The sequence below is a fragment of the Python bivittatus genome, unplaced genomic scaffold (genome assembly GCF_059951505.1).
Source record: "Python bivittatus isolate LINGU-HERP-01145 unplaced genomic scaffold, Pbiv_v1 ctg000330_np1212, whole genome shotgun sequence".
NCBI classification, from domain to species: Eukaryota; Metazoa; Chordata; class Lepidosauria; order Squamata; family Pythonidae; genus Python; species Python bivittatus.
In genome coordinates this window covers 41354625-41381371 of record NW_028277058.1, presented here as the reverse complement: position 1 = coordinate 41381371, position 26747 = coordinate 41354625, and the positions used below count along the sequence as shown (strand labels likewise).

At 37.2% G+C, this 26747-nt stretch overlaps 2 protein-coding genes across 3 annotated transcripts in view; one reads left to right on the top strand and one right to left on the bottom strand.

Annotated features, from left to right (window-relative positions):
• Positions 1–587: 587 nt before the first annotated feature.
• On the top strand, positions 588–19456 carry PWP1 (PWP1 homolog, endonuclein). The gene is made up of 15 exons (XM_088141087.1): positions 588–744; positions 1798–1856; positions 2808–2983; positions 3132–3217; positions 4870–4966; positions 6696–6806; positions 8036–8166; positions 9358–9428; positions 11740–11836; positions 13222–13283; positions 13773–13884; positions 14726–14816; positions 17567–17688; positions 18082–18187; positions 18291–19456. Exons 1-15 carry the CDS (start codon positions 679–681, stop codon positions 18401–18403), a joined length of 1500 nt encoding a protein of 499 aa, XP_087997213.1. The 5' UTR covers positions 588–678; the 3' UTR covers positions 18404–19456.
• PRDM4 (PR/SET domain 4) overlaps positions 19448–26747 on the bottom strand; it is a 19986-nt gene continuing 12686 nt past the window's right edge. For both annotated transcript variants that reach the window (XM_007427871.4, XM_007427872.4), the window contains 4 exons: positions 23021–23148; positions 22262–22576; positions 21707–21875; positions 19448–20013 (listed from right to left, as the gene is read on the bottom strand). In XM_007427871.4, coding sequence (XP_007427933.1) covers positions 19689–20013; positions 21707–21875; positions 22262–22576; positions 23021–23148 — 937 coding nt within the window. In that variant the 3' untranslated portion in view covers positions 19448–19688. The remainder of the gene's footprint in view (positions 20014–21706; positions 21876–22261; positions 22577–23020; positions 23149–26747) is intronic.

Sequence of the window (26747 nt, the reverse complement as noted above, 5' to 3'; positions counted from 1 at the left end):
AAGATCGCCGAGTATGTGAGTCCCTGATCACCGATTAATTCTCGCAACTGTTTTTAGTTAGCATTATTTTATGGTATTTTCTGTTATTTTTTTCTACATCCCCCAAGGTCATATTGTTCGAGTTGGTTGGCCATATAAATGCTTTAAGCGGGGAACTACTCTTCCTAGTTCTACATGGAGCAAAATGTATAATGGAAAACCGTCCCAAGTACAGTAGTAAATTAGGCACGAGATTTGCCATGGGTTTTTTCCAGTTCCTTCATGGGGCCCTTCCCCCCCCCCCCCGCAATATTTAATCTGGTAAGAAGTCAAAAGCTTGCACAAAACACAGAGCAGCATCTGAGTCGCTCTGTAGAAGTTCGCCATTCCAGGTTGGACTTGGAAGGACTCCCCGCCCGCCGCCCAGATCTCCGCCAGTGACGTTGACGGAGTGGGAGGGGCGTTGCCGCGATCTCTTCCCTGATAGTGAAGGGGCGGAGACCCGCGTGTCGCTTGTTGATGACCTCAGCCCCAAAGGCCTGTAGCTCTTGACCAGCGACGGGGGAGGGGGTGTTTGGGCATCATGGAAACGTCAGCAAGGGGACTCGGTGGGCCGAACAGGAAGTCGGCAGCGCACGTGTCGACGCGCGGGGAAGCCTTCGGCTGCCCCGTTCCTGCTTCCGTTTCCCAGTTGGAGCCATGAGTCGCCCTGTGACTTGTGTTGCCTGGGTGTCCCAAGGTGTTGCCAAGGAGACGCCCGACAAGGTGAGGACAGAAGTCGATAACATGCGTCCCCCTCCCCTCCTTTCAGAGCTCCTGCAGTCTTTTAGGGCAGCAAACTAGCGGATGCTTTACGCTGAATTAGCGGCTGTGCAAAAGCAAAGCAAGGATGGGCGATGTGGAAAGCGAAAGGAGGGGAGGTGGTTGTATAAATTTCCACCCTGTCTCATCTCTGAAATAAGGCCAACTAAATTCAAGTGGGCTTATTTCGTATAATTGTTTTAATTAAGTCAGGTTGCTAGGTGCCCGAACGATAATGGGTTGCATTTTGCTTTTCCCTTTGGAAATCAGGAACAAGAAAAACGAGTATGGCATCGGTTTCTGGTACTACCGAACTTTGTAAGGCAGAGTAGACATTACTCTTCTATATTGTTGCACGGGAACAATATTTTGTCCCCCTTTATGAAGCAAGCTCATAGTATTTTACAATTATGTGTAGCAAAACAGTGACTTTCCAAAGCAATTTTGAATTCTGTAATGTAACACTATAGAACAGTAATAAAAACTTTGGATTTGGATTTTCATGGAGCACAACTATTTTTTTCACTGTTCTTGTGTATATGATATAATAGCCATAATTCTCCAGATTTTAATCTAATACTTACATGTAATTCTCTGCATTTTACTTGGCTCCATATAGAATTGTTTAGTGTGCCATCTTTGAAAGGCCTTCCCTTGATTTATAATGTACCAGGGAACAGCACATGATGCTTCAAATATTCCATTCCATGTCTTCATCTGCATTTCCTGGGCACATTTTTGTTGTATTTAATAGCTGACTTCTAGAGGGTTTTACAGCTTACTTTCTCAGACTGGATTTGAGAATACCTGAGGATCGAGAATGTGGGCAACCAGGAGACAGTAGCAAAGTGATATAAAAAATTCTAGCTCTTTTGCCATCTCATTTTGCAACTCAGATATAATAGCCCTAATTAGAATATGTTGGATGAAACTTGTTTCAAAAATGGCTCTTTGTTTTTCAAGTGGTCAGGCATGATTTAACGATAGGAAAATTTACTGTTCATATTTATATTGCAGGTACAGCTTGACAAGGAAGAACTGAAGCGTCTGATTACTGAAGCTAAAGAGAAATTGGAGTATGTTTTGATTACATTCAAACAAACGTTTGAGAAAGCTGATATTCAGTGAAAGTCAATTTACAGCAAAACATCTGTATTTCTTCATTCTAAAAATAATTAGTCAAGTTAAAATCTAGTTTGTGTCTAATTACAACGTTTGTCCAATGGAAATATATAAACTGGATTGAGTAATCTAGTATCATATGTCTAGTAGCATGGAATTGTTTTAGCAAAATATTAAAAGTTTCCTGTTGTTTCTCTTTGACCTTCCCATAGCTTATTTTGATCCTTACACATAGAAATATATATAACTGACATTCTAAAATATTAGAATATGTATAGAATTCTTTTTTGCATATGATTTCCATAAAGTATTTTTTTAGCATAGAACTAAAATATTTGTGGTTAAATAGAATCTACTGACATATCTCTGAGTGAAAAACTGCCAGAAGTAGACAGATCAATTCAGGTTTGGGAAATGGGAGAATAAAAACAGTAAAATTTTGGAATAGAGAAAATAAAATGTAATTACATATGACTAGATATGCTTATGTATAATAGAAGTATTATCATTGTACTAACATGGAGTCATGTTGAAACCATGTTTTTTGTGAGGAAGAGACTGATAAGGAGTGTGATTTTTTAAATCGCTTTTCAGACAAATAAGGCTTTTTCCTGTTAAAGGAGATAGGTGTGGCCTGGCTACTGATTGTTAGGTCTCTCTTTATGGGATTGCAACTGTGTCAGTGCTCTGAGTTTATCTCCAAGTAGCAGTGTCAGATTTACAGCTCAGTCCTGTGCATCTTCATGCTTACCTGGAAGTACTATATGGTGAGATAGGTGGAACCTGTACAATCATTGGCACAGAAGGGATTTGGAATTGTACAAGTGACTAGAGGTTAAATAGTGACATTTTAATGTTAAGCTGTGCAAAATTAGTGAAAACGTTAGCTTCTTTTTTACATGAAGGGCAGAGGAGGACGAGGAGGAGGAGGATGGAGGTGGACAAGAAGAAACCTCAGGTGCCATGGATGTTGCTGATGCTGAGGCAGCTAGCTCTACTCCCAAGGATGAGGACGCTGATAAGCTAGACAATGATGAATTGGCAGAATATGACTTGGATAACTATGATGAGGAAAATGCAGGTATTTACCTATCTCTGCTTCCTGCTATACACCATCAGGTTCTCCATACAAGGACGTGCAATTGTGTCTGTTTGTTTTACAAAGGATACTCCTTGTTTCACAATTATATGACAGTCTGATCAAGAATAATCTGTTTGTCATGTGATAGGTACTGAGGACATTGGAGAGATCTTTGCAGGGCTTACAGTATATGGAACTAATGAAAATGATCCATATATCACTATTAAAGATACTGTGAGTATTAAAGCATGGTTGCTTTATTTCTTAACACTGGATATTTTTTAAATAAACAGCTTTGATACTGAGTAAAGATAACATTCTCTATTTATTTGAGATGGTTGGTATATGATAAGTGTTATTTGAAGAAATATTTCAGGTTAAATTTGAAAAGAATGTATTTGAGTAACATCTGTCTTTTTATATTGAAATATTTCTGGGTTTATCCCTTTCAGCACCATACTCGATATAAACTAATTTTCTAATATATGTTAATTTGGGCTATATTAATGTTGAAGATTCTCTTTTAAGTACCTTACAAGAATGCCTCAAATCATAATTTTGTACTGTCCCCAGTTGTCTTTCCTTTTTAATTATTTTAATTGTAGCTTCATCCAGGGCTCTTTACAGACAAAATAATTGTTTGAGATGGCCGTGAATTCTTACCTTACTTTGTATTTACATCCATGAGGTTTTATATGCAGGTTGTCCTCGCCTAACAACCACAATCAGGACCGGAATCTCAATTGTTGAACGAAGCGGTTGTTAACGAGATGCCCATATGATCGCTTTGCTCAACAACCCCAATCTGGGCACTTTCAGTTGCGATTGTTAAGCGATCTCCAGGTTGTTAAGCAGAGAGAGCGAAAGAGACTGCCTGCCAGATGGTTTCAACTTTCGCTCTCAAATGGTTCTAAAGTTCACTGAAGGGCTTGCCCTCCCCTCCGTGGACAGAAGGAAATCCTTTGTGGGACTGGAGGAACGGAGCTCAAATCTTCAGGCAGGAGGGGCATGCTTTGGGTCCCATCAATTAAATAATGTCATCTCAGTGGGACCCAGGAAGACCTTTTTCTGTCGCAGCACCTGCCTTTTGGAGCACCATTCCACCTGAGATTAGATTGGCCCCAACCCTGCTGGCCTTTCAGAAAGTCCTTAAGACCTGGCTGTTCTTTTGGGCATGGGGTGAGGATATCTGTTAAGCCTATGAGGTTTTGTTAATAACTCTGGATTGATTTATTTTCAGTAGCATTTTCCTTTGTTTTTTGTTATATGCTTTTTGTTACACTTATATTGTTGTTTTAAACTGTGTTAGCTGCCTGGAGTAGCTTTTGTGAAATGGGTGGCCGTATAAATCCCATCAATCAATATTCCTATTGTTACATCTTTAGTAGCAACATTTTTAAATATACTAAATGAAGGAATGTTGGGAAAGAAATTGTTGCAATTTATTTTATCTTACCTCATTGGGCTTTCTAGTGGCAGAATTTTGAAGTGTTAGGATAATCATAATAATAAAAATGGACATTGAAGTTTCAGCTTTAAATATCGCGCACACACACTGTTATCCTCCTAGTTGTCTTGTACTGTTTTTGAATACCTTTTATCTCCAAATTTGTGAAAACTTAGTCTGGGATTAGAAGAAGTGCACAAATGGTTTTAGAAGTCCAAAGGGATTAGGTTTTTCTTTTCTTAAAATTTTTTTTATCAGGTGATGTGACAAGCCATGTTTGAAACAGGATAGTTTTCAGTTAATTTTTAAAAGACTAGTAAGCATATTTGGTTGTACCTAAAATTGTTTTAGAACATCTGTTAAGTACAGTGATATTATAAAAATAAGGATTTGAAAATTGGACTAAAAATAAGTCATACTGAAACTTGTACTCTTTTAGGACCAATATGAGAGAGACGACTTTGTGATTAAGCCAAATGACAATCTTGTTGTATGTGGCAGAGTTGATAAGGACCACTGCAGTCTAGAAATTCATGGTAGGTATTAAAATCCTTGTGGCTTTAATGAAGAACTATGGAAGGGCTTGGTTTATTCATTAAGTTAAATTGGTTCCCTGTGTTAGCTTTATTCATCACAGTGAACTCTGCCCTTGAATTCTTTCTCTCTTTCCAAAAAGGGCTTTATATACAGGATATAAATTGCTTTAAAAGCACAATTTCAAATATTTTATATTTGTTTAGAAGTGCCACATTTTGAGTTTGATGTATTATGTATAACTCTCAGATATTTTTTTTCAAATCAGGTGGATCATATACTTTCCCAAAAATGAGAAAATGAATGCCTCATGGAATATTTATCGTTACATCTTTATCAGCCAGTGCTATGTAAAACTATACACTTTTTGTCATTTGTATATAATCTGTTTCATAGAATCATGTTGTTTCTTGTAAACTGCAAATGTACTTTCAGCTGTGCCCTATTGAATTCACTGGGGTACTCTGAATGTATAGGCATAGGATAATATTGTTGTACAGCATAATTAAGGAAGGAATAGGAAACGCACACTAAAAATATAAGGAGTGAATAATAGTAATTGTGTGGTGGCATTTGGAATTTTTGTCCCGTAATAGAGATAGCATTTTGACAGTATTTTGTTATGCCATATCAGGTCAGGATTTTACAATAGGTATTAATTTCTTCAGGAATAATTTACATTGATTTGGCCAGTTATGACCACTATCTAGTATCAGTAGGCATTAAATTACTAATTATAACCCAGAACCCTGGATTTTTATTAATTAGAATCAGCAAATATGTAGATATCAAATAAATTATGTGAAAATGTGAATTAGTGCTAATCTATATATTCAGTGAGTAGTTCCTCTACCTGTCATATATGTAAGGAGAAGAATGGATTTCTCTCTGCCACTCTGCCCCTGCCGTATCTGCTAGTTATGTCTCATTGGCCAGGAATCATGAGAACAGGCCCTCTCCATGAACATAAACTAGCGTCCACTCCCCACAGCTCCTCCAGAGGAGTGGAAATCCTTGGACAATTAGGATTTTTTCTTGTGTGGACGGTCATTATGTACATAAATTAGACGACACGGAAGTTGCTTTCCCATATTCTCTTAATGCATCTGGTGGAAAATACGACTCACTTTTATAGCCTTGCACCTCCTTGCACTTTCTCTTCAATATTTTGGGATAATGTATATATCATCTTGCATAATATTGAAACAGATGCTTATATTAGGTCAGGCTACTTATCCATTTGGTCCAGTTGTGTCTCCTTTGACCAGCAGCATTTCTTTGGGGACATATCATGCATTAACAAAGCCACTGAGCTGTGCTCCTTCTGTATTGCTTATTGATTCCTCTCGTATAGCATGAGACTAATAAATGGAGATAGGTAAATAGGTAAATCAAATATGATTAACATTGATGCTGATAACCTGTGGGGACTTGTTCATCTTGCATATCTCCTTTTGAGTTCTGCTTGTCTAGAACTTAGTAAATTGTAGGAGAGAGGGAAGATTACAACATATGGTTGACAATCTTTTTGTAATTAAATATATAGCCTCTATAAAGGATCTCAGAGGTGTCTTCCCATATTTCACCTTTGATTGATGCTATAGTTGTGGTACTGTTAGTCTTACTGTTCTCATGAGAGTAAGCATATATATTCTTCCATATGTTTTTGTAACGGGTATGATTTTTAATTAACATTCACTTTATTTACTTAAAGGAACTTAATTCTTTCAGTTTATAATCATGAAGAAGATTCCTTTTATGTCCATCATGATCTTATTTTATCTGCATACCCTTTAAGTGTGGAATGGATGAACTTTGATCCTAATCCCAATGATTCTGCAGGTAAATTAGTGCACAATTTGATTTTTAATAATACTCAGACTGATGTTTATAGATAGCAGGGGTATCTGTATGAAGGTCGAGAAAGAGAGAGATGGGAACAAATGTTGGAAACAAATATTTTTTTCTGGTTTTTTCCCCCCTTGTTTCCCCCCTTTTCTACCATCCATTTTCCTTTTCCTTTTTCTTTTCTCCCCGAGCATTCATTTCTCTGCCTCAATGACCATTCTTGTTCCTTTCCGGTTTTTCTGCTGGATTGTTTTAGAAGTGTATAACTTAGAAGTAGGATTTCCCAAGCATCGCCCTGTAGGATTTTGGGAAAGAAATTAAATATTACAGTAGACTATTTAGGGAGTCTTGTTATCCTGCATCATCTTAACTAATTTATTGTTTTTCCAATGGCTGTGATAGCCTGTTGGAACAACTGGCTGAATAAGATTTCAGGGCACTATTTTCCAATGGCTTTGTCTTCCCTAAGAAGGTAAAGACTGTCAAGCTACCATTGTGTCCCGTATTATGTAACATAATAAGACTAGTGGGAGAAATTGTGTGTAGTTTTGGTGTTTGGGATTAAGCACGTAACATCTCCTTTCCATCTAAATGCAAGGAAAATTGTTCAAGTTCCAAAACTGCGTCAATTTTGATAATTAAATTAATGAATGAGGATGACCAAATGGAAGCTTAATCAAAGAGGTGTTCATCCAGTATTAAATGGAGCTTCAAGATTCATGTGCTTCTATGTGCTCAGCCTCATTCCTTGTAATAAACACCTTTTCTATTAATTTATTCTTTACAGATCTGTCAGATGATATAATGTAAATTTACTAGTAGAAATTCACATTAGCAGAAGTATGCAATATTTGGATCTGAAACAGGCAAGTGTGCTTTGGATCTGACATAAGCATCCTCTTCCTGGGTCTGCATGCTAACACCATGAGCCTGAGAAAATATATGTTTGAGCTGCCTCCTTAACTCAATACAGATAGTCCTTGTTTAGCAACTGCCTCGTTTAGTGACCATTTGCGGTTATCACAGTGATGAAAAAGTGACTTCTACTTCTAAGAGTACTCAACAGGTACAGTAAGGGTGCCCATGCCAGATCCAAAGCATCCATACCTACTTTGGAGCCAAATACTACACACCTCTACATGTTAGGTAATGACAGATAGCAGTTTTTTAACCATATATAGGATTTATGAGGCTATGCAAGATTAACTTGTATATTTCTTTAGGAAATTATATTGCTGTTGGCACAATGAATCCTGTTATTGAAATATGGGATCTTGACATAGTGGACTCTTTAGAGCCAGTCTTTTCACTAGGAAATAAGAAGGCAAAAACAAAGAAAAAGAAACAAAAGAAAGTAAGTATGAGCAAACCTTATAAGGTTTAAAACTTTTGAGTAAGGACCGAAGAGAGTTGCTTGCCTTTTCAGTCTCTGTCATATATATACAACCTACACATGCTCTTTCTATGTTGCCTGCTGTGGGTGACCAAGTTGTCAGACTTGCTGGAGGTAGTAGTTCATGAGAATATTCATCCCAGCTGTCTTTCCTAATACAGTCATTCTCTGATAAAATCTTCTCCAGAAAACTGTAAGTCCATAGGGGAAGGCTTGTCTGTACGTGTGTGTATGCACGGTCCAAGCCTGGTCTGGATCCTTGCAAGGTGGCTCCTGAGATAGAAAGGTTGTGTATCCTTTTTTCACATAGCGTGCTTTCAAATTCTTGTTCTGCTTAATATTTATAAATATTTTAATTGATTAAAAAATAGTTAGAGATGAACATTAGGGGAAAGATGGACTGAACAAATTTGGAAAATATTTTGGGGAAACTGGTCTATTTCATTGGGTTTGCCCTGTATGTCTTTCAAATGAAAGATGGCTCAGCGGAGCTCTTTGAGAAGGAGTTCATATGATTCTAGAATTATTTGCTAGGGTGAAAGGGCAAGCAACTTTTTTTTAACTTTAGCAGGAAGAAAATGGAATAACATTTTGTGAAATTCAAGTTAGTCTTAATGAATTACATTAAAAGGTTGCTTCCTCACCTTCAATTATTTTTTACAAAAGGATTTACAGGCAGAAGCTGTGATCCTTTTTTACAAAGGTAAAAATAGGTAAATGACCTCAGAGAACTCCTTAAAAATCCAGCCCACAGGGAAGATTGGCTGTACATCTGAGATGGAATGTTTAGTCTATGACTGTATATTTTAATAAACATTTAAGATGGACTATAGTTCAGTGATAGAATACTCGCTTTGTATTTGTAAGTTCCATTCTACATACAAAGGTTTAGGTTCTGGCATCTCCAGATTCAGTCAGTAAAGATTCTTGTCTGGCTACCAGGACAGTTGCTGCCGGTATTGTGGAAAATAATGGACTAGAATGACCCTGTATGTTTGAGTCTATTTAAGGTAGTTTTATTTATCAGCAGGCTAAAAGAGCAAAGGCTAGATTACCTCTCAAGTTTGGAAACCCGTGTGAGGGTTATAGAATTAATGTCATTTATTATTATATTTAGAAACTCTAAAAACTTCTTAATCTTTTTACATAAAGAATTTATCCAGAGAAGATCATCAGGGGCATACTGATGCAGTGCTTGATCTTTCGTGGAATAAACATCTCAGGTAAAAAAAAAAAATTTAAAGATAAATGAGTGTAAATGTGTTTTGTAGAAATATTTCCATAGTTCACATGCGCAGTGAAGTAATCTATGTGCGTGTTTTTTGTTATTATTATCCCACCTTTTTTATATATAACTGAAGGCGGCAAACATACCTGCCTATTTTCCCCACAACAACAACCCTGTTAAGTGGGTTGGGCTGAGAGAGCCATTGGCCCAAAGTCACCCAGCTGGCTTTCATGCCTAAGAGAGGCCTTGAACTCACGTTCTCCTAGTTTCTAGCCCAGCACCTTAACCACTACACCAAAGTGATTCATAGTTGGAGTCCCACTGCATCAAAGTAGTGGGGGGAGACCCACTGGGGGGAGATGGGCGGTGTACAACTTTAATAATAAATTAATAAATAATAATAATAAATAAATAAGGGTCACGAAGAGTCGGACACGACTTAACAACTGAACAACAACAATAATAAAGTGGAGTCATAGTTAATGGTATCTTTAGGATAATTGCAGTAGATGGTGCAATTGCGTCGTCTTTATTTCAGTCTTATTCATCTTCATGAAAACATATTTTTTAAATACGCTTTTGACTTATGCAGCTTCATTAATTTGTTTGGTGGACAAACTTCTTTGGCTTAATTTCATCACTGTATGAAGCCATAAAGTTGGGCTGGGATAGCAGAATACATCATATCTTTACCAAACTTGGTTTAAAGGCAGTCACTGCAGAGTGCAAGTATACAGTTCTGTTGAGAACTATTTGCTACTGTTTGGATTTTCTAAATATTTATATATCTTTGCTACTGAATGTTACCAAGACTTCATGGGGAAACACATACATACTGTACTGTATACGAGTATACAGATTTGAAATAAGTGTGGTCCTTGTTTTGTTTATTTCATGAATAATCTAGCATGAGATGTGCCAGTGAGAAAAATAATCCCCAGGCCAGTTATGTAAGCAGTTAAATAACCAGGGCTGATTTGGGATAGCTCAGCTCTGTATGTGTCTCACAAACATTGGCTTCCCACATCACAGTGACATTTTTGCCACACAGATTCTAGAATCTAACTCGAAAGAAATTTCAGAAGACCTCTGTAGAAAAATAATTGATACCAATCAGGCCAAAAAAGGCTGTATACCTCAGGGGCCAGTCAGAGACATAGTCTGGAAGTTAAGATTTTGTACAACAGTGAATTTTCCCTAGAGGGCCACTGTCAAAATCAATCCAATAGCACAGATAAAATAATTCATGAAGTTACAAAGAACTGCAGAACGCTGTCCAAGGATCTTTTGTCTTGGCTGAAGTCAGTGGTCATGATTTCAGGAAAGCACTGGGGGAAAACCAGATTCATAGGAGAGGAGCGTAGCAAAGTAGAAGCTATGGCTCATTAAAGAACAGCATTAGTGCTTGTCTCAGGCTTGCCAAAAAGTACCTGAATGATTTTCTAGGCTTCTCAAGCAATATTCTATAGACAGATGAGTTAGAAGTGAAACTTTTCAAGCTGCGTGCAAGTTATTGAAGCAAGTGTGAATTCTGCTGTGCGTGAGAAACTTCTGCAGGAGAATATGTCATCAGTGTGTCAGCTGAAATGCAAGCAGGTCATGTTGCAAGGTAATGAATCCAAATATACAATCAAGAGAATGGATAATGAATAATTTATTCAGAAGAATAAACGTTTTGTATTGGGGAAGTCCAGACCTAAATCCCACAGATGTGTGCAGGGCCAGAAACCAGCAGTGTTACTGAGTTGAAGGAATGGGCGAGAATTCCTATGCAGTAATCTGAGATGCTGATGAACAGGAAGTGTTTGGCTGTAGTTTTGCAGCTAAAGATGATGCAGTTACTGAATCTAAGGGGGCAGTGGGATTACACTGGCACACCACATAGGATGACTTAATCTATGAAACAGGCACCAAACTTAGTGATGGCTTTTCATTCCATAGGACCCCCTTGAAGGTTCAATAACATTTAGAAGCAAGGATATGCAAAAATTCAGAAAATCCAAAAGGGGGCAAATATTTTTTCAGAAACTGTTAAATTAGTCAAATTATATTTATTCATTCAGTTATTCATTGTGCAATTTATATGCCATTGAGTTCCAAAAAACCCTCTGAGCACTTAGAAAGTGACTAGATTTTATTTAAAAGCAATGAACGTGTGTGTGTGTGTGTTTCAGCAGGACTTTCTATGATACCTGAATAGTTTCAGCTTTGGGCAGAATAGAGACGAGACAGGAAGGATGAGCCGCAAGTTGGTCTAAGACCTGCCATTGACACTGTTTGTAAATGAGTACACTTGTTTCTTTTAGATCTGTCTTGGCGAGTGCCTCAGCTGACCATTCTGTAATTCTTTGGGACATGTCCAGGGGCACAATAGCAGCAAATCTTTCTCTCCACACAGACAAGGTATGTTGACGATTCTAAAAACACAGCCAGATTCATCTACTGCAGCAAAACAACAAAGAAATCTCTGGCACAATAGGATAGATGTATTGCAATGACTGCAAATTTGTTTTTTTTTTCCCCCCTCTTATACTGTTATTTTTGGGTAAAACATGACAGACCAATTTCATTCAGAGAGTTTGAATCTATTCTACTTGCTACTAGAAAATCAGCTTCTCATTTTTCCTACCCTTTTCTTGGAAGTGCTTTTGTACTGTACTTTTAATTGCTGTGTTAATTTCAGGAACAGCAGCTTCCTATTCCATATGTAAGCAATATAAGCAAAAATATTTTAAGTTTTATTCTGTGTGCATGATTTGTTGAAGAAACATTTAGGTTTCCCACAGATGGTCATTATTCTTTAATAATCTAGGAAAAAGAAGGAAGGAGTGGGGTATCTGAGAACCTTGCTAAATGAGGATTTATGAACTAAGAAATTGATTGGGTTCACATGGCATGCCAAGACATGAGATTTATTAAAATTTGGCTTTATGTATTGTATATACCATAGATAAATAAACTTTCTCTTAAGTGGTATTTAAGCCTAACTGCTGCATCTATTAAAAGAAGAACTAAAATAGAATTGGGAAATTTGATTTTGGATTTGAATACTAAAAGGAAAACATGAAGGAAGTAAAAACAAAACTAGGTTCAAAACCTCAGTATAAAATTTTATTTGAATTCTAAGGGATCAGATGATCAACTACTAAGATGGATGGGACTTTTTATCCATTTTTCTATAAAAGGAGTTCTGATAGGCAGCTGTGAGGATGAAAACCTGCATTTGTGATTTTTTTTCCTATGTACCTGTTACATGTATAGCAACTATCATTCATTGGCCCTATTAAATACAGGTTTAGCCGTATTCAAAAATATCTTTTCAGTTTGGCGACCAAAGTAAAAATCTAGGGAGAATCTCTTTTAAATTTTAGATTTAGCTCTAGCTAATTTTGTGAGGAGTTATGTAGTCACAGCCCAGTGATAGAAATTAATGTCAACTCCTAGTGAACATAATTATTCAAGCAAGATTTGATCTTACTTTTCTATGGCTATTGCTTTGGATATTTGTATTCTAATTAAATGAGCTCTGAACAAATAACATTTAATTATACATGTTCAAACTAATTAAAAATTCCAGACATTTTGTTCCACATAATGAAGTTTTAGCCAACATAAATTTTACATGCTGATGATTGTATGCAATTCTGCTTTGAATTAGCAATTAAACAGATAATTGAAAAATCCTTTCTGTTTGTGAAAAGATTATAATGAGAATTATTTAAAATCCTCTATACTGTAAAAGTGTATTTTGATGTAAATATATTTGAAATCTAATTTGTTATTTTTAGGTGCAAACACTGCAGTTTCATCCTTTTGAAACACAGACTCTCATTTCTGGTTCTTATGACAAGTAAGGACAAGCATGTTCTATTGTATCTATCACACATGTAAGAGTGCAGGAAATATATAAACCATATAATGGCAGAGAGAAATAATAAAATGTAATATTTCCTTCATAACCTGACACAGATACTATTTTGTTAATATCCTCTGTAAAACATGTACTATAAATTTTGGTATGATTGATGGAAGTGCTTCCCTGTGTATTCTTAACTGGAATGGTCAACCTTATTTTAGCTATAATTCTTTGCATACTTACCTAGGAATAAGGCCACTTGAAACCAACAACTTTACTTGATAGGCATGCACTCACTGTTTATTGTCTGTATAACCAGTGGGATTGCTATGACTTCTTCTAATGACTCAACTGGAATAGGAGAAGTATTTTATTAGATTAAAAAAAAATGACCTCTCTGTCTGATGGGTATATGAATATTAGTTTATGATGTTTAAAAAATCAGGTGCCAAATTTGAGTAAATATCTATTTATACTTTTCAGATCAACCATTTTATATGACTGCAGAAGTCCACAGAACAACCATAGAACCTGGAGATTTAGTGGACAAGTTGAAAGAGTAACTTGGAATCATTTTTCACCTCACCACTTCTTAGTAAGTAAAATACCTGATTCTTTCTCGTGTTTTGTATCATCCATCCTGTTGTATGCATTTATGCAGGCTATGCAGCATTTAAGTCCATTAAACAAGTAAGTAAGTAACATGGAAAAAAAAGTGCCTTGGAGGACCAGGGGTGGGGTACATTCATGTAGCATCTGCTGGCGACTCTTTAAAGCAGTTGCATCTTTTCCTAACTGCATCATATGACTGCAAGGCAATCATTGGAAAAAGTTGATTAAAGGATTTTCCAGTAAGTGTACATAGCAACAAATGTCCCTGTGTACTCTTGGAACATCTTTTTTCCTTTGAATCCAAAGTGCTGCATAGCCCTAATGTATTTGTCATCCAAAGTTTTCAAGGCAACCAGCATATTTTAAGATAAAATAAAATAATCAATGTATATTATAGTAAAACACTTACCAATAAGTGGCAGGCTTACTGTCTGGTATTTGGTGGTGCTGTGTTACCTTTATTTGCCTAAGAGGTGCTTTGGGAACGTAGAGGTTCCTGACAGTGAAGTCTGAAATCTCCCTAAATATGGCAAGTTCGTGCTGTCATGGATACTACTCGTTCTGATCTGTTGTTTGTTATCAAACCAGGAGTAACAGTACCTGCATGACTAGAGTTGGCCCCAAAACCTCCAGCTGTTTATTTTCTGTGCAGTCTTTCCCAACTTGGTCGTCTTCCTTTCAGCTTTCAGAATTCTCTACAATGACCATTCAGGCTGGAGAGTTCTGGGATTTCAAGTCCATACTTCTGGAAGATTATTCAGATTGAGAATGGTGACCTACTGATTGATTTTATTTTTAAGATCTCTTGAAATGCTTTGTTGTAGGCTAGCACAGAAGATGGATTTGTGTACTGTCTTGATGCTCGTTCACATAAACCAGTCTTCACAATGAAAGCTCATAATGAAGAAGTATCTGGTAAGCCTTTCTTTTCCCAATCAGGATTCTAAGCAAATCCCATTCTAGTCACATACCTTATATAGTTATCCTTACATAGTTATCCTTACATAGTTATCCTTACATAGTTATCCTTACATAGTTATCCTTACATAGTTATCCTTACATAGTTATCCTTACATAGTTATCCTTACATAGTTATCCTTACATAGTTATCCTTACATAGTTATCCTTATATAGTTATCCTTACATAGTTATCCTTACATAGTTATCCTTACATAGTTATCCTTACATAGTTATCCATACATAGTTATCCTTACTTAGTTATCCTTACATAGATATCCTTACATAGTTATCCTTACATAGTTATCCTTACATAGTTATCCTTACATAGTTATCCTTACATAGTTATCCTTACATAGTTATCCTTACATAGTTATCCTTACATAGTTATCCTTACATAGTTATCCTTATATAGTTATCCTTACATAGTTATCCTTACATAGTTATCCTTACATAGTTATCCTTTCATAGTTATCCTTAAATAGTTATCCTTACTTAGTAATCCTTACATATTTATCCTTACATTGTTATACTTACATAGTTATCCTTACATAGTTATCCTTACATAGTTATCCTTACATAGTTATCCTTACATAGTTATCCTTACATAGTTATCCTTACATAGTTATCCTTACATAGTTATCCTTACATAGTTATCCTTACATAGTTATCCTTATATAGTTATCCTTATATAGTTATCCTTATATAGTTATCCTTATATAGTTATCCTTATATAGTTATACTTATATAGTTATCCTTATATAGTTATCCTTATATAGTTATCCTTATATAGTTATCCTTATATAGTTATCCTACATCATATTTTTGAGGCAAATTTATATTTGCCATTCTATAGCGCATAAAGAATATGCATTACTTGGTTGATCCTACCAGTAGTTAACTTTTCTTTGAGAGAGAGAGAAGGTTGTTCCGCTGCCTCTTAAGGAGGCATTGTTTCACCCCCTCCTCAAGAAGCCATCACTGGAGCCCACCATGCTGGCAGTTTCTGTCCAACGTCTAACCTCCCTTTTCTAGGGAAGGTTGTGGAGAAAGTGGTTGCACAGCAGCTTCAGTGGGCCCTGGATGAAGCGGATTACCTGAACCCTTTTCAATCAGGAGTCAGGTCTGGGCCTGGGACGGAGATGGCATTGGTTGCGCTTTTAGATGATCTCTGGCAGGAGCGGGACAGAGGTAGTGCAGTTGTCCTTGCTCTTCTTGACCTCTTGGTGGCCTTCGATACCATTAACCATGGTATCCTCCTGGTTCAGCTCCATGGGTTGGGAGTGGGTGGCACAGTATTGTGCTGGTTCACTTCCTTTCTGTGGGACTGGTACCAGTCAGTGCTGATTGGGAGAGGTCCTGCCCTTGATTCCTGTTATGTGGAGTTCCACAGGGTTTGGTACTCTCTCCACGTCTATTTAACATCTACATGAAGCCGCTGGGTGAGATCGTTCATCATATGCTGATGATACCCAGTTATGTATCTCCACCCCTGGCGAACTAAGCAGTGCTATTGATGTCTTGTCCCGGTGCCTGAAGGCTGTGGGGGTCTGGATGGGGAACAACAGGCTTCAGCTAAACCCTGACAAGACAGAGTGGCTTTGGGTTTTTGGGCCTTCTGGATCTGGAACTTTACCATCTTTGGTTCTGGATGGGGTTGCAATACCCTAGACACCCCATGCACAATCTGGGGGTCCTTCTAGACTCACAACTGCTCCTCAAGGAGTAGGTGGCACTTGTGGTTAGGAGGGCCTTTGCACAGCTTCATGTTGTGCACCAGTTGTGCCCCTTCCTAGACCACGAAGCTCTACTCTGTCATTCATGCTCTGGTCACTTCCAGACTGGATTACTATAATGCGCTCTACATGAGCTACCCTTGAAGAGCATCCAGAAGCCTCAACTGGTGCAGAGTGCAGCTGCGTGGACAGTTATGTGCACCCCTGGGACAGCACACATTACACCTCTGTTCTGCGAGTTGCACTGACTGCCAGTTTGTTTTGGGTGCAATTCAAGGTGCTGGTTTTGACCTTTAAAGCCCTACATAGCATGGGACCAGGTTACTTGAGGGACTGCCTTTTCCCAATTACATCCACCCATCCCATCAAATTGAGCAGGAGGGGTATGCTGCAGGTCCCACCTCCAAGGAGTTCCATCTGGCGGGACCCAGACAGCGTGCCTTTTCTGCTGTGGCCCCTGCCCTCTGGAACATCATTCTGCCTGTGGCCCCCATCCCTGTCTACCTTCCAGAAGGCCCTTAAAACCTGTTTTTTCCATGAACCTTGGGGATCCCATGGTGAGCCTGCAAGATGGTTATATGTCAAATGATGGTTTTTTTCCCACACTCTTGGGTTTTTTTTATGCTTTTTTATTTATGTTTGCTCATTGTATGGTTTTAATTGTTAATATGTTTGTATGCCGCCCAGAGTCACATTTCGTGAGATGGGGGCTATATAAATCTAATAAATAAAATAAAATAAAATAAAATATTGCTTTGGATTTTAATTGACAAATGAAATGTGTTTAAGTATCTTTGTTTTTACTAATGGCAAAGGAAGAAGTTACATTTCAGTTGGCATTGCTGCCCCATGGATGTGGGGTGCCTTTAAATCAGAGATCCCTTAACCTGAAAGAATGAGGCATATAAGGCAAGAATGTTCTTGTTTTCTTTTTCTGACTTAATAGTAAAAGCACCTGCTTGTGTTTTCCAGGACTACAGTTAAGCAGCCAAATCAAAGGATGTCTTGTAACAACATCGTCAGACAAATGTGTGAAAATTTGGGACATCCTGGGGGACAAGCCTACTTTAGTCTATTCCAGAGATATGAAAATGGTAATTTCAAGGGTTTTTTTAGTGCAGCCATACCTATAGAGTCTTATTATTTTTTGGAGTGTAGAATGAAACTATGGTGAGAATCCAGGTTTGTGTAATATTGTAATGTACTAAACTAATATTGTGTATAATATTTGTGTGAAACAAAATTAGAATACTAATCAATAGTATAACCTCATGATATGGAACAAATAGCCTGCATTTTGTGAACTGTGGTACTGTATTGCTTTTAAGGTTTACATAAACTTTTAAGACTTTGGATATGTACAACATCTACCTAGATTAAGCTCGACTTTAATTCACTGATTTGAGTTAGAAATGTGTTTGGTTAAAGAGGTAGATAGTTTATTGAGTCAACAGAGAATCAGGAGGGTATCTGTCTTCTGCCTGCAGGGTACCCTGTTCTGTGCAGCTTGTTGTCCAGATCTGCCATTTGTCTATGCCTTTGGAGGAGAGAGGCAGGGACTACAGCTCTGGGACATAAGCACAATTTCCACAGGTGATTATCCTCATTCATTTTCTAGTTATATAATCCTAAGAAATAGGGCAATTTCTGCTTTAAAGTTAGGGTTTTTAACCTTTTTTTTTTTTTTGTATTATAGTGAATGATGTTTTTGGAACTCGACAGAGGCTAGCAGTTGCCACATCAAGTTCTGAAGGAAAGAATTCTGATAATAGTAGTAGCAGCTATGGAGAAGCTGCAATGGAACCATGAAATAAGCTTATATAGTTTTTTATGAAAGTATTTCATCTTGAAACATACTAGGTAAACCAAATGTTATATTTTTTGACCTGCTTTTAAGGCCATGTTACCATGAAGCTTCTGAGCTGTTAGCCACCTAGAAATTGGAACATGCCAGTACTAAAAGACTAGCAATAATTTAACAAATTAATCTTCCAACACATTCATTTGAGTTAAGAAAGATACACTTGGGCATTCTGATGCATATAATAGCTACCTTAAATCTTTTGTCATTGGCCATCTGTGGTTTAAAAGCTGTTGTCTAATTATGTTAGCCAATTTTCTCAGAACTCAAAAGAAGCTGTCTATTATGGAAAGTTTTAAATACACTGTTCTTAATCAGGATTGGATACCATGTCAGAGCATGTATCTCTGAGCCTATATAAATATATTATCAATCAAGGCACATGCTAATTAATAAAATCCAATTTGGCATAAATAAAATGGCTAAGGTTAACAATCTTGGGTTTATCTCTTTGATACGGACCATTAATTTAAATATATTTCTAGGAGAACCATCAATGTCATCTTACTTAACATTGACTGAAGAGCAAAATGTACAGATAAATTAATGGTTTAATTTAATAAAGCGAAAATGCTATGATGAAAAATAATTCCTACATACTGGGAAAAAAACCCTTAGAGGGTGAAAATGAAAGTAATGAGTACGCACATTAAAAAGCAGTATTTTAATTTTTTGTAAGGAAACAAATCTTAATGATAGCTTCATTCCATAAATATATTAGCAGCAGAATTTCCCTTTCAAAATAAGTGGTTACCGGTTACAGTATACAATAACCATTGTATGTCAAACTCATGCTAAAACTAAGCCTGCATTTCAAACACAAGCATTAGCATGCCTTACTGTATGGATCCCATACTATATTTTTGCTTTCTAAACCTCTGGAAATGCTCAGTTGTCAACAGATGAGCAAATAATTCATTGGTATACAACAAATATCAATTTTATGAACTTTCTAAGAGCCAAAAGTAATTTATTCAATAAAAAAGCACTATACTGCAATGAAAAAATTTGGTTTGTGCATACTTTCACATTAAAAGTACCTTTAACAGAGACAGCTGATGCTGTTTCAATTGTATCCATCATGCATCAACCAAGTCACCAATGATACCATTTTAATAGATGAACGTGAGTAATTATGTTGTTTTAATGTTCACTCTGAAAACAGAAGCCGTTTCCATTATGGATGAGAATTTGGCCACTGAGTGGAAGTTTACACATGTTAATTCAATAATTTTAGGAATTGTCTTGTCTGTGACAAGAAAGTGTATCACCTGTCACATACATGGTGGTTCTGAGTCGACAGTTTTCATTTGTTGTAGAATTTATCAATTCTTCTTCCTCTGAAGACTCTTCTTCCTCCTCTTCTTGAGCTGAGAGACTAGAGGTTGGTCCTTTACAAATTTTTAAATGGCGAGTAAGGTGGTATTTTGTTAAATAAGCCTTGGAACACTTTTCACAGACATAATCCCTCTTTCCTTCATGAGAGTTTAAATGTTTCTTTAGGTGATTTGTCCTTAAGAATAGCTTCTCACATTGTGGACATTTGATCTGGCGCTCTCTAAACAGGAGTGGGTATGGAGAAGAGAAATAGCATTTTAGTCATGAGAACATGAAAACAATTTTTATATTTGATGATTCTTTTGAACTTGAAAGCTTGTGGGATACAAATATCACACAGTTGTTCTAATCTTAAATTACCCATTTAACATACAGAAAACCACACTTTCACATGCATAAGATTTTGCCATGCTGCAAGTTCAGGGGAAAAATAATCAGAAATGTTGTTTCCTTTGTTCACCCACCACATATTTGGAATTTCAGTATTCCTGTTTGACCCTGGAAGAATTCCAGTCTATGAAGTATAGGAGGAAACAGACAACACTGGTTGATCTTGAAAAGCCAAGCAGATTGGACCTAGTAACTACTTGGATGGGAGAAAACCAGGTTATCCCAATGCTGTACACTATATTAGAAAGTCAAAATATCACACAAAGTGGCAAGAGCAAACTACTTCCATATTATTGGCAAGAAAATTACAAGGATATGCATATAAAGTCAGCAGGCATCAAGCTTCTTAAAATATTTCTTCTTTTATACCTACCTACTATATCTGAATTTTGCATATAATATTTTTAAAGAAATACATAATTCTAGTCTTAGCACAGCATAGTGTTGACCTAATAAAATGGTTATTGAAAGAATTCCATATACATAAAAGTTACATTTGTACAGTAGGTGAATCCAGACTAAAATTGGATTGGTAGTTTATAATTCAATGTCTCCCAGCCACTTTCTTAGTACCTTCCATGTCCATTTTTAACCAAAATCTATCTTTTGACACTACCAAAAATGGTCTGTGCCACATTCAGAATCCCTTATCACTCTTGTAAGATCTCACAATCTTTCATCATAATCAAATTTATCATGCTTTAAGATTTATATTAATTCCTTTGCCATATGTGCATACAAATAGCCTTATGGTTAGTTTCATAATCAAAATAGACCTTTTCCTAAGCAGATTTTTATCAAACAGCCACCATTTCATATCTGAATAGCCCAAGCATTTTTCTGTACTCATTCCCACCGTACATTAATCTTAATCTAGCAAAATACATTTTCCCCATTACATAACTATTCACAAAACTCATTGCTGGTCCTTCCATTATCACCATTAACTAGAATGCAGCATGCAACAATCACAAACCTATGGATTCTTTTATATGCATCTATAATACTTTTGATTATACCAGTTCATACATACATTTTAGTCTTTCATTCATAATTAAGCCCACACTTTCAATTTCTTGCATGTGTTTGTCATTTCTACAAGACTAGATAATCTTCCAATGAAATTTGTTATATTCTTCCCCTTTCTCTTAGATACACAACATATCTTTTATTTCATGTCACTAATTAATTCATACCCTTTACCAATCTTACATATGCAATGGTTATCACTGATCTCTACCACCCAACATGGTTTTGGTCAATTAAGACTCTCATATGATAATTTTTTTGGTAAGATGAGGGAGGTAAATACTAGCTTATCTGCATAGGAAGCACATTCTTGACACTATTTTCCATAATTCATTTTTCTTCTGATAAACCTGGGTTTCTCTTGAGAACTGTCACTCCTATCACTATCATAAACCTTTTCAATAAGGACCTCTTTAGTTCACAGGCAATAAATGAAACATACACACACACATGAACACACAGAAATAATTTGGTCTGTCTCCTGAATGACTCACTGTGTATGGGTAAGCACATGTTGCTTGAGATCTTGACGCCGCATAAATAGTTTATCGCAATAATCACACTTCAGATTTTTTTCTCCAGTGTGGATAACCATATGTGTCTCTAGGTGGGCCTTCTGAGTAAAAGACTTTTCACAGAGTGCACAGCGATAGTTCTTTTGACCTGAAAATAGATATAAACCATTTACATAAGATCATTTCATCCCATCCCACCCACAGAACAGTAAATATAGATTGAAATTCCAAGTTATCAACATGCTTGATATTACAATAGGGCTGTCTGATACATTTTAATTCTGCAAGTAACTAATGGCATGGAATATGTCTGAATCTTCTTATGTTCTGCTATAGACAACAAAATATGCATAACTCTCCAATTCTCTAAAATCATCATGTCACACATGATGCAAATCCTAAATAACAAGGCAACACAATCCTCCATTTTAAGAAGGAACAAACAAGATCAGTCTTCACTGTGACAAAATTATTCAATATGTCCTAAATACTTGTTTGGAAAAAGAACTTTAAATTTTGTTCTTCCTCACTTACCTGTATGAATTTTAAGATGTGTACGCAGATTGCTGGGGTCACTAAAGGCCTTGCTACAGAAGTCACACTTGTGTGGCTTCATACCTATATGCCCCATGAAGTGAACATGAAGTTTAGAAGGTGAGATGAAAGCTTGAGGGCACATAGAGCATTTCCACTTCCTTTCCTTACTGTGTCCTGGTCCATGGGTGCTGCTGTGCCCCTGACTGGGGAAGTGGCTGTTAAGATGACTACTCAGATGGACCTTGAACTCTGCATAGGAAGCACATTCTTTTCCACAGTGACAAGTGTGCACATCAGGATGCTCAGGAACACCTTTAAGACAGGTAGTTGTTTATGATGCAGCAAAAAGTAGGAACCAAAAAAAATAATAGGAATGCAATGAAAGACATCCTAAATTTAAAATGCATAAAAAAACTTCAATCTTATATTTTGTTGAAGTAGGCTGATGTTACAAAATAAAGAACAAGAAACAAGAATGAGACATTATTAGCTGACTTACTGATTAAGTTTGAATGACCTGTTTTGTTCAAAACATGAAGAAAGTAAATAGCTTACCACTAAATCCAATCAGATGAGACAGAGGAAAATAAAATTCAGAAGCTAAGTCTAAGCTTTTATTTGTATCAGATTTAAGCTCCCCACATGGATCATACTTCCAGAAGTAATGCTCAGTATGGTCACTGTTCCAGGCCTGAGAGCTACAGTCCAAAACATCTGGAGAATGCTATATTTGGGAAGCCTTGCTTAACTGCTTACCAATCTGGCGGGCATAGTCACGACTATAGTAAAAAAGGAGCTCGTGGTCTGGAGGGATATCGCGTGAAGTGCAGAAGTAAATCTTTCCATCATGAGGGTAGGCTACCAGATTTTGTTCTTCCCGGTTCCTATTTCACAGAGGAGAAAATCTTAAAACATAAGTATTCAAAGTTACATGATATCTATCACAAATATCCCTAGATTATTTAATATTCTACACTCAAGCCAATTTTAAAACAATCTGCAGCAACATTCTCTGAACAAAAATAAACATGTCTTTGAACTGTGGTGCTGGAGAAAATTGCTGAGTATATTTGGACCATAAGAACAAAACATTCAGTACCAGATGAAGTTAAACCAGACTGGTGACTGAAAGCAGCAGTATCAAAACAAAAAATATTCTGGACACATAATGTGATAGCAAGAGTCATTGGAGAAGACTCTGAAAAAGAAGCCAAAAGAAGCCAAGGCGGCTAGATACTATCCTTGGTTGCACAGGCAGAAGTTTGTAAGAATTCAAAGCAGTTCTGGCAGAGAATCCCTGACATTATGTCCATCGGGTTGCAAAGAGTCAGAAAGGGCTGAATGAATGAATGATGAGGTTCACTAATTTCTACTTATCAGAAACAATTTCTTTTCAGTTGAAGGGACAGACTGTTAAACTATTTTATTGTGCTGTGGTCCAGACACAAGAAAGCAAGTACCAACTTTGATGGGGGCTGAAGTGTTAGATATTTTTTATTTCTACCTAGAGCCCATCCTTCTCTTGCCTCCATGATGAACCTGCAGATTTTAGTGTCTGATTAGCTACCAAACATGCATTTCAATGTTTTTTTTCCCAAGCCACTTTGCAAAAGCTCTGATACTCTGTTGTTCTCACATTTCTAAAGTACTGTAGCACTTTATTTAGTCTTATTGGGTACATATGTGTTATACAGTCAGGTCCAGAAATATTGGGACATCGACACAATTCTAACATCTTTGGCTCTATACACCACCACAATGGATTTGGAATGAAACAAACACAATGTGCCTTAACTGCAGACTGTCAGCTTTAATTTGAGGGTATGTACATCCAACTCAGGTGAACGGTGTAGGAATTACAACAGTTTGCATATGTGCCCCCCACTTGTTAAGGGACCAAAAGTAATGGGACAATTGGCTTCTCAGCTGTTCCATGGCCAGGTGTGTGATATTCCCTCAGTACCCCAATTACAATGTGCAGATAAAAGGCCCAGAGTTCATTTCAAGTGTGCTATTTGCATTTGGAATCTGTTGCTGTCAACTCTCAAGATGAGATCCAAAGAGCTGTCACTATCAGTGAAGCAAGCCATCATTAGGCTGAAGAAACAAATCAAACCCATCAGAGAGGTAGCAAGAACATTAGGTGTGGCCAAAACAACTGTTTGGAACATTCTCAAAAAGAAGGAATGCACCGGTGAGCTCAGCAACACCAAAAGACCCGGGAGACAACGGAAAACAACTGTGGTGGATGACCGAAGAATCCTTTCCCTGGTGAAGAAAACACCCTTCACAACAGTTGGCCAGATCAAGAACACTCTCCAGGAGGTAGGTGTATGTGTGTCAAAGTCAACAATCAAAAGAAGACTTCACCAGAGTGAATACAGAGGGTTCACCACAAGATGTAAACCATTGGTGAGCCTCAAAAACAGGAAGGCCAGATTAGAGGTTGCCAAACGACATCTAAAAAAGCCTTCACAGTTCTGGAACAACATCCTATGGACAGATGAGACCAAGATCAACTTGTACCAGAGTGATGGGAAGAGAAGAGTATGGAGAAGGAAAGGAACTGCTCATGATCCTAAGCATACCACCTCATCAGTGAAGCATGGTGGTGGTAGTGTCATGGCGTGGGCATGTATGGCTGCCAGTGGAACTGATTCTCTTGTATTTATTGATGATGTGACTGCTGACAAAAGCAGCAGGATGAATTCTGCAGTGTTTCGGGCAATATTATCTGCTCACATTCAGCCAAATGCTGCAGAACTCATTGGACGGCGCTTCACAGTTCAGATGGACAATGACCCAAAGCATACTGCAAAAGCAACCAAAGAGTTTTTGAAGGGACAGAAGTGGAATGTTATGCAATGGCCAAGTCAATCACCTGACCTGAATCCCATTGAGCATGCATTTCACTTGCTGAAGACAAAACTGAAGGGAAAAAGCCCCAAGAACAAGCAGGAACTGAAGACAGTTGCAGTAGAGGCCTGGCAGAGCATCACCAGGGATGAAACCCAGCGTCTGGTGATGTCTATGCGTTCCAGGCTTCAGGCTGTGATTGACTGCAACGGATTTGCAACCAAGTATTAAAAAGGGAAAGTTTGATTTATGATTATTATTCTGTCCCATTACTTTTGGTCCCTTAACAAGTGGGAGGCACATATGCAAACTGTTGTAATTCCTACACCGTTCACCTGAGTTGGATGTACATACCCTCAAATTAAAGCTGACAGTCTGCAGTTAAAGCACATTGTGTTTGTTTCATTCCAAATCCATTGTGGTGGTGTATAGAGCCAAAGATGTTAGAATTGTGTCGATGTCCCAATATTTCTGGACATGACTGTATGTGAACACTAAGACTTGTTCCAGAGATGATTATTAAAACAAACAGTTCTTTAGTTTGATATGCAATACTAGCCAGACTCTCTTCCTCTGAAGATACTAATCAGCATTCTGTTTTAATAATTTCAATGAAAGGTGAACAAAATTCCTTCCACGTGAAGTATCAAATATTCACAAGATAGAAAGAATCCACCTCATTCTTCTGCTCTTCAAATGAAACATTTATGATTCTGCATTTAAATCCTTATCTAAGGCCCAAGGGCCACATGTGGCTTCAAAAATGCCTTCAGAAGTTGTTGACAATTGTAATTTTAATGTGGCTGAGTGGAAAAAAAATTAAATTCATGGGGGGCGATCACATTAACTGTATATTAGTTATTTTACTGTTATTTAATTAAATCAGATACATTTTTGTTTAACTCCACCCACTTTTTAGAGCACAGGCCAAAGCATACAATTCAAAGGCCAACTGCAGTCCTCAGAAAAAAGGCTGCACACCCCTGTTCTAGATGAAGCAATTCTGTCTCACAATATAGATGATCTCTACTACCATCCCTCTACAAATAGCACCTAAAGCATTTCACAAAATATAATGAAGTACAGATAAGAGTGGTAAAATTTAAAAGATTACCATAAAAAAATTAAAAATCAAAATACGAGATCTGTAAATTTAAGTTTAGTTTTAAACACACTTCAAATGCTTCTCAAATCTCAAGTCTTCCAATACTTCGGGGGCTGTCACAGGGAAGAGAATGCACATTTATTCTCTTGGCTCCGAAGGGTAGGTGAAAACCAATGGGTTGAAGTTTTACAGAGATACAAACTCAAAATAAGGAAGAATTTCCTGACTCTCTGAGTTATTAAGCAGTGCCTCCTGGAGTTTTTAGGCACAATCACTGGAGGTTTTCAAGCAAAGGTTGGACAGCCTGGGATGGTATGTAGATTCTTGCCCTGCCCAGAGCATTGGGCTAGAAAACCTCCCAGATGCCTTCCAATTCTATAAGTCTATGAGTTAGTCATTTAAGCTGCTAAGAATTCTACTGAAAAGGCTCTAAATAGCAGCTAAAGCAAGAAAACTTCATGAAAATGCTAAGATACATTGAGATTACATAGGAAAATGCATTCCTCTAATTATAATAGATTC

What these genes read in the sequence shown, in the direction of transcription:
- PWP1 (XM_088141087.1), top strand. Translation starts at nt 679, where the DNA reads ATGAGTCGCCCTGTGACTTGTGTTGCCTGGGTGTCCCAAGGTGTTGCC. An exon ending in AGAAAAAGAAACAAAAGAAA is followed by an intron (nt 8,167 to 9,357) that starts GTAAGTATGAGC and finishes TTTTACATAAAG; the next exon opens with AATTTATCCAGAGAAGATCA. An exon ending in TCATAATGAAGAAGTATCTG is followed by an intron (nt 14,817 to 17,566) that starts GTAAGCCTTTCT and finishes TGTGTTTTCCAG; the next exon opens with GACTACAGTTAAGCAGCCAA.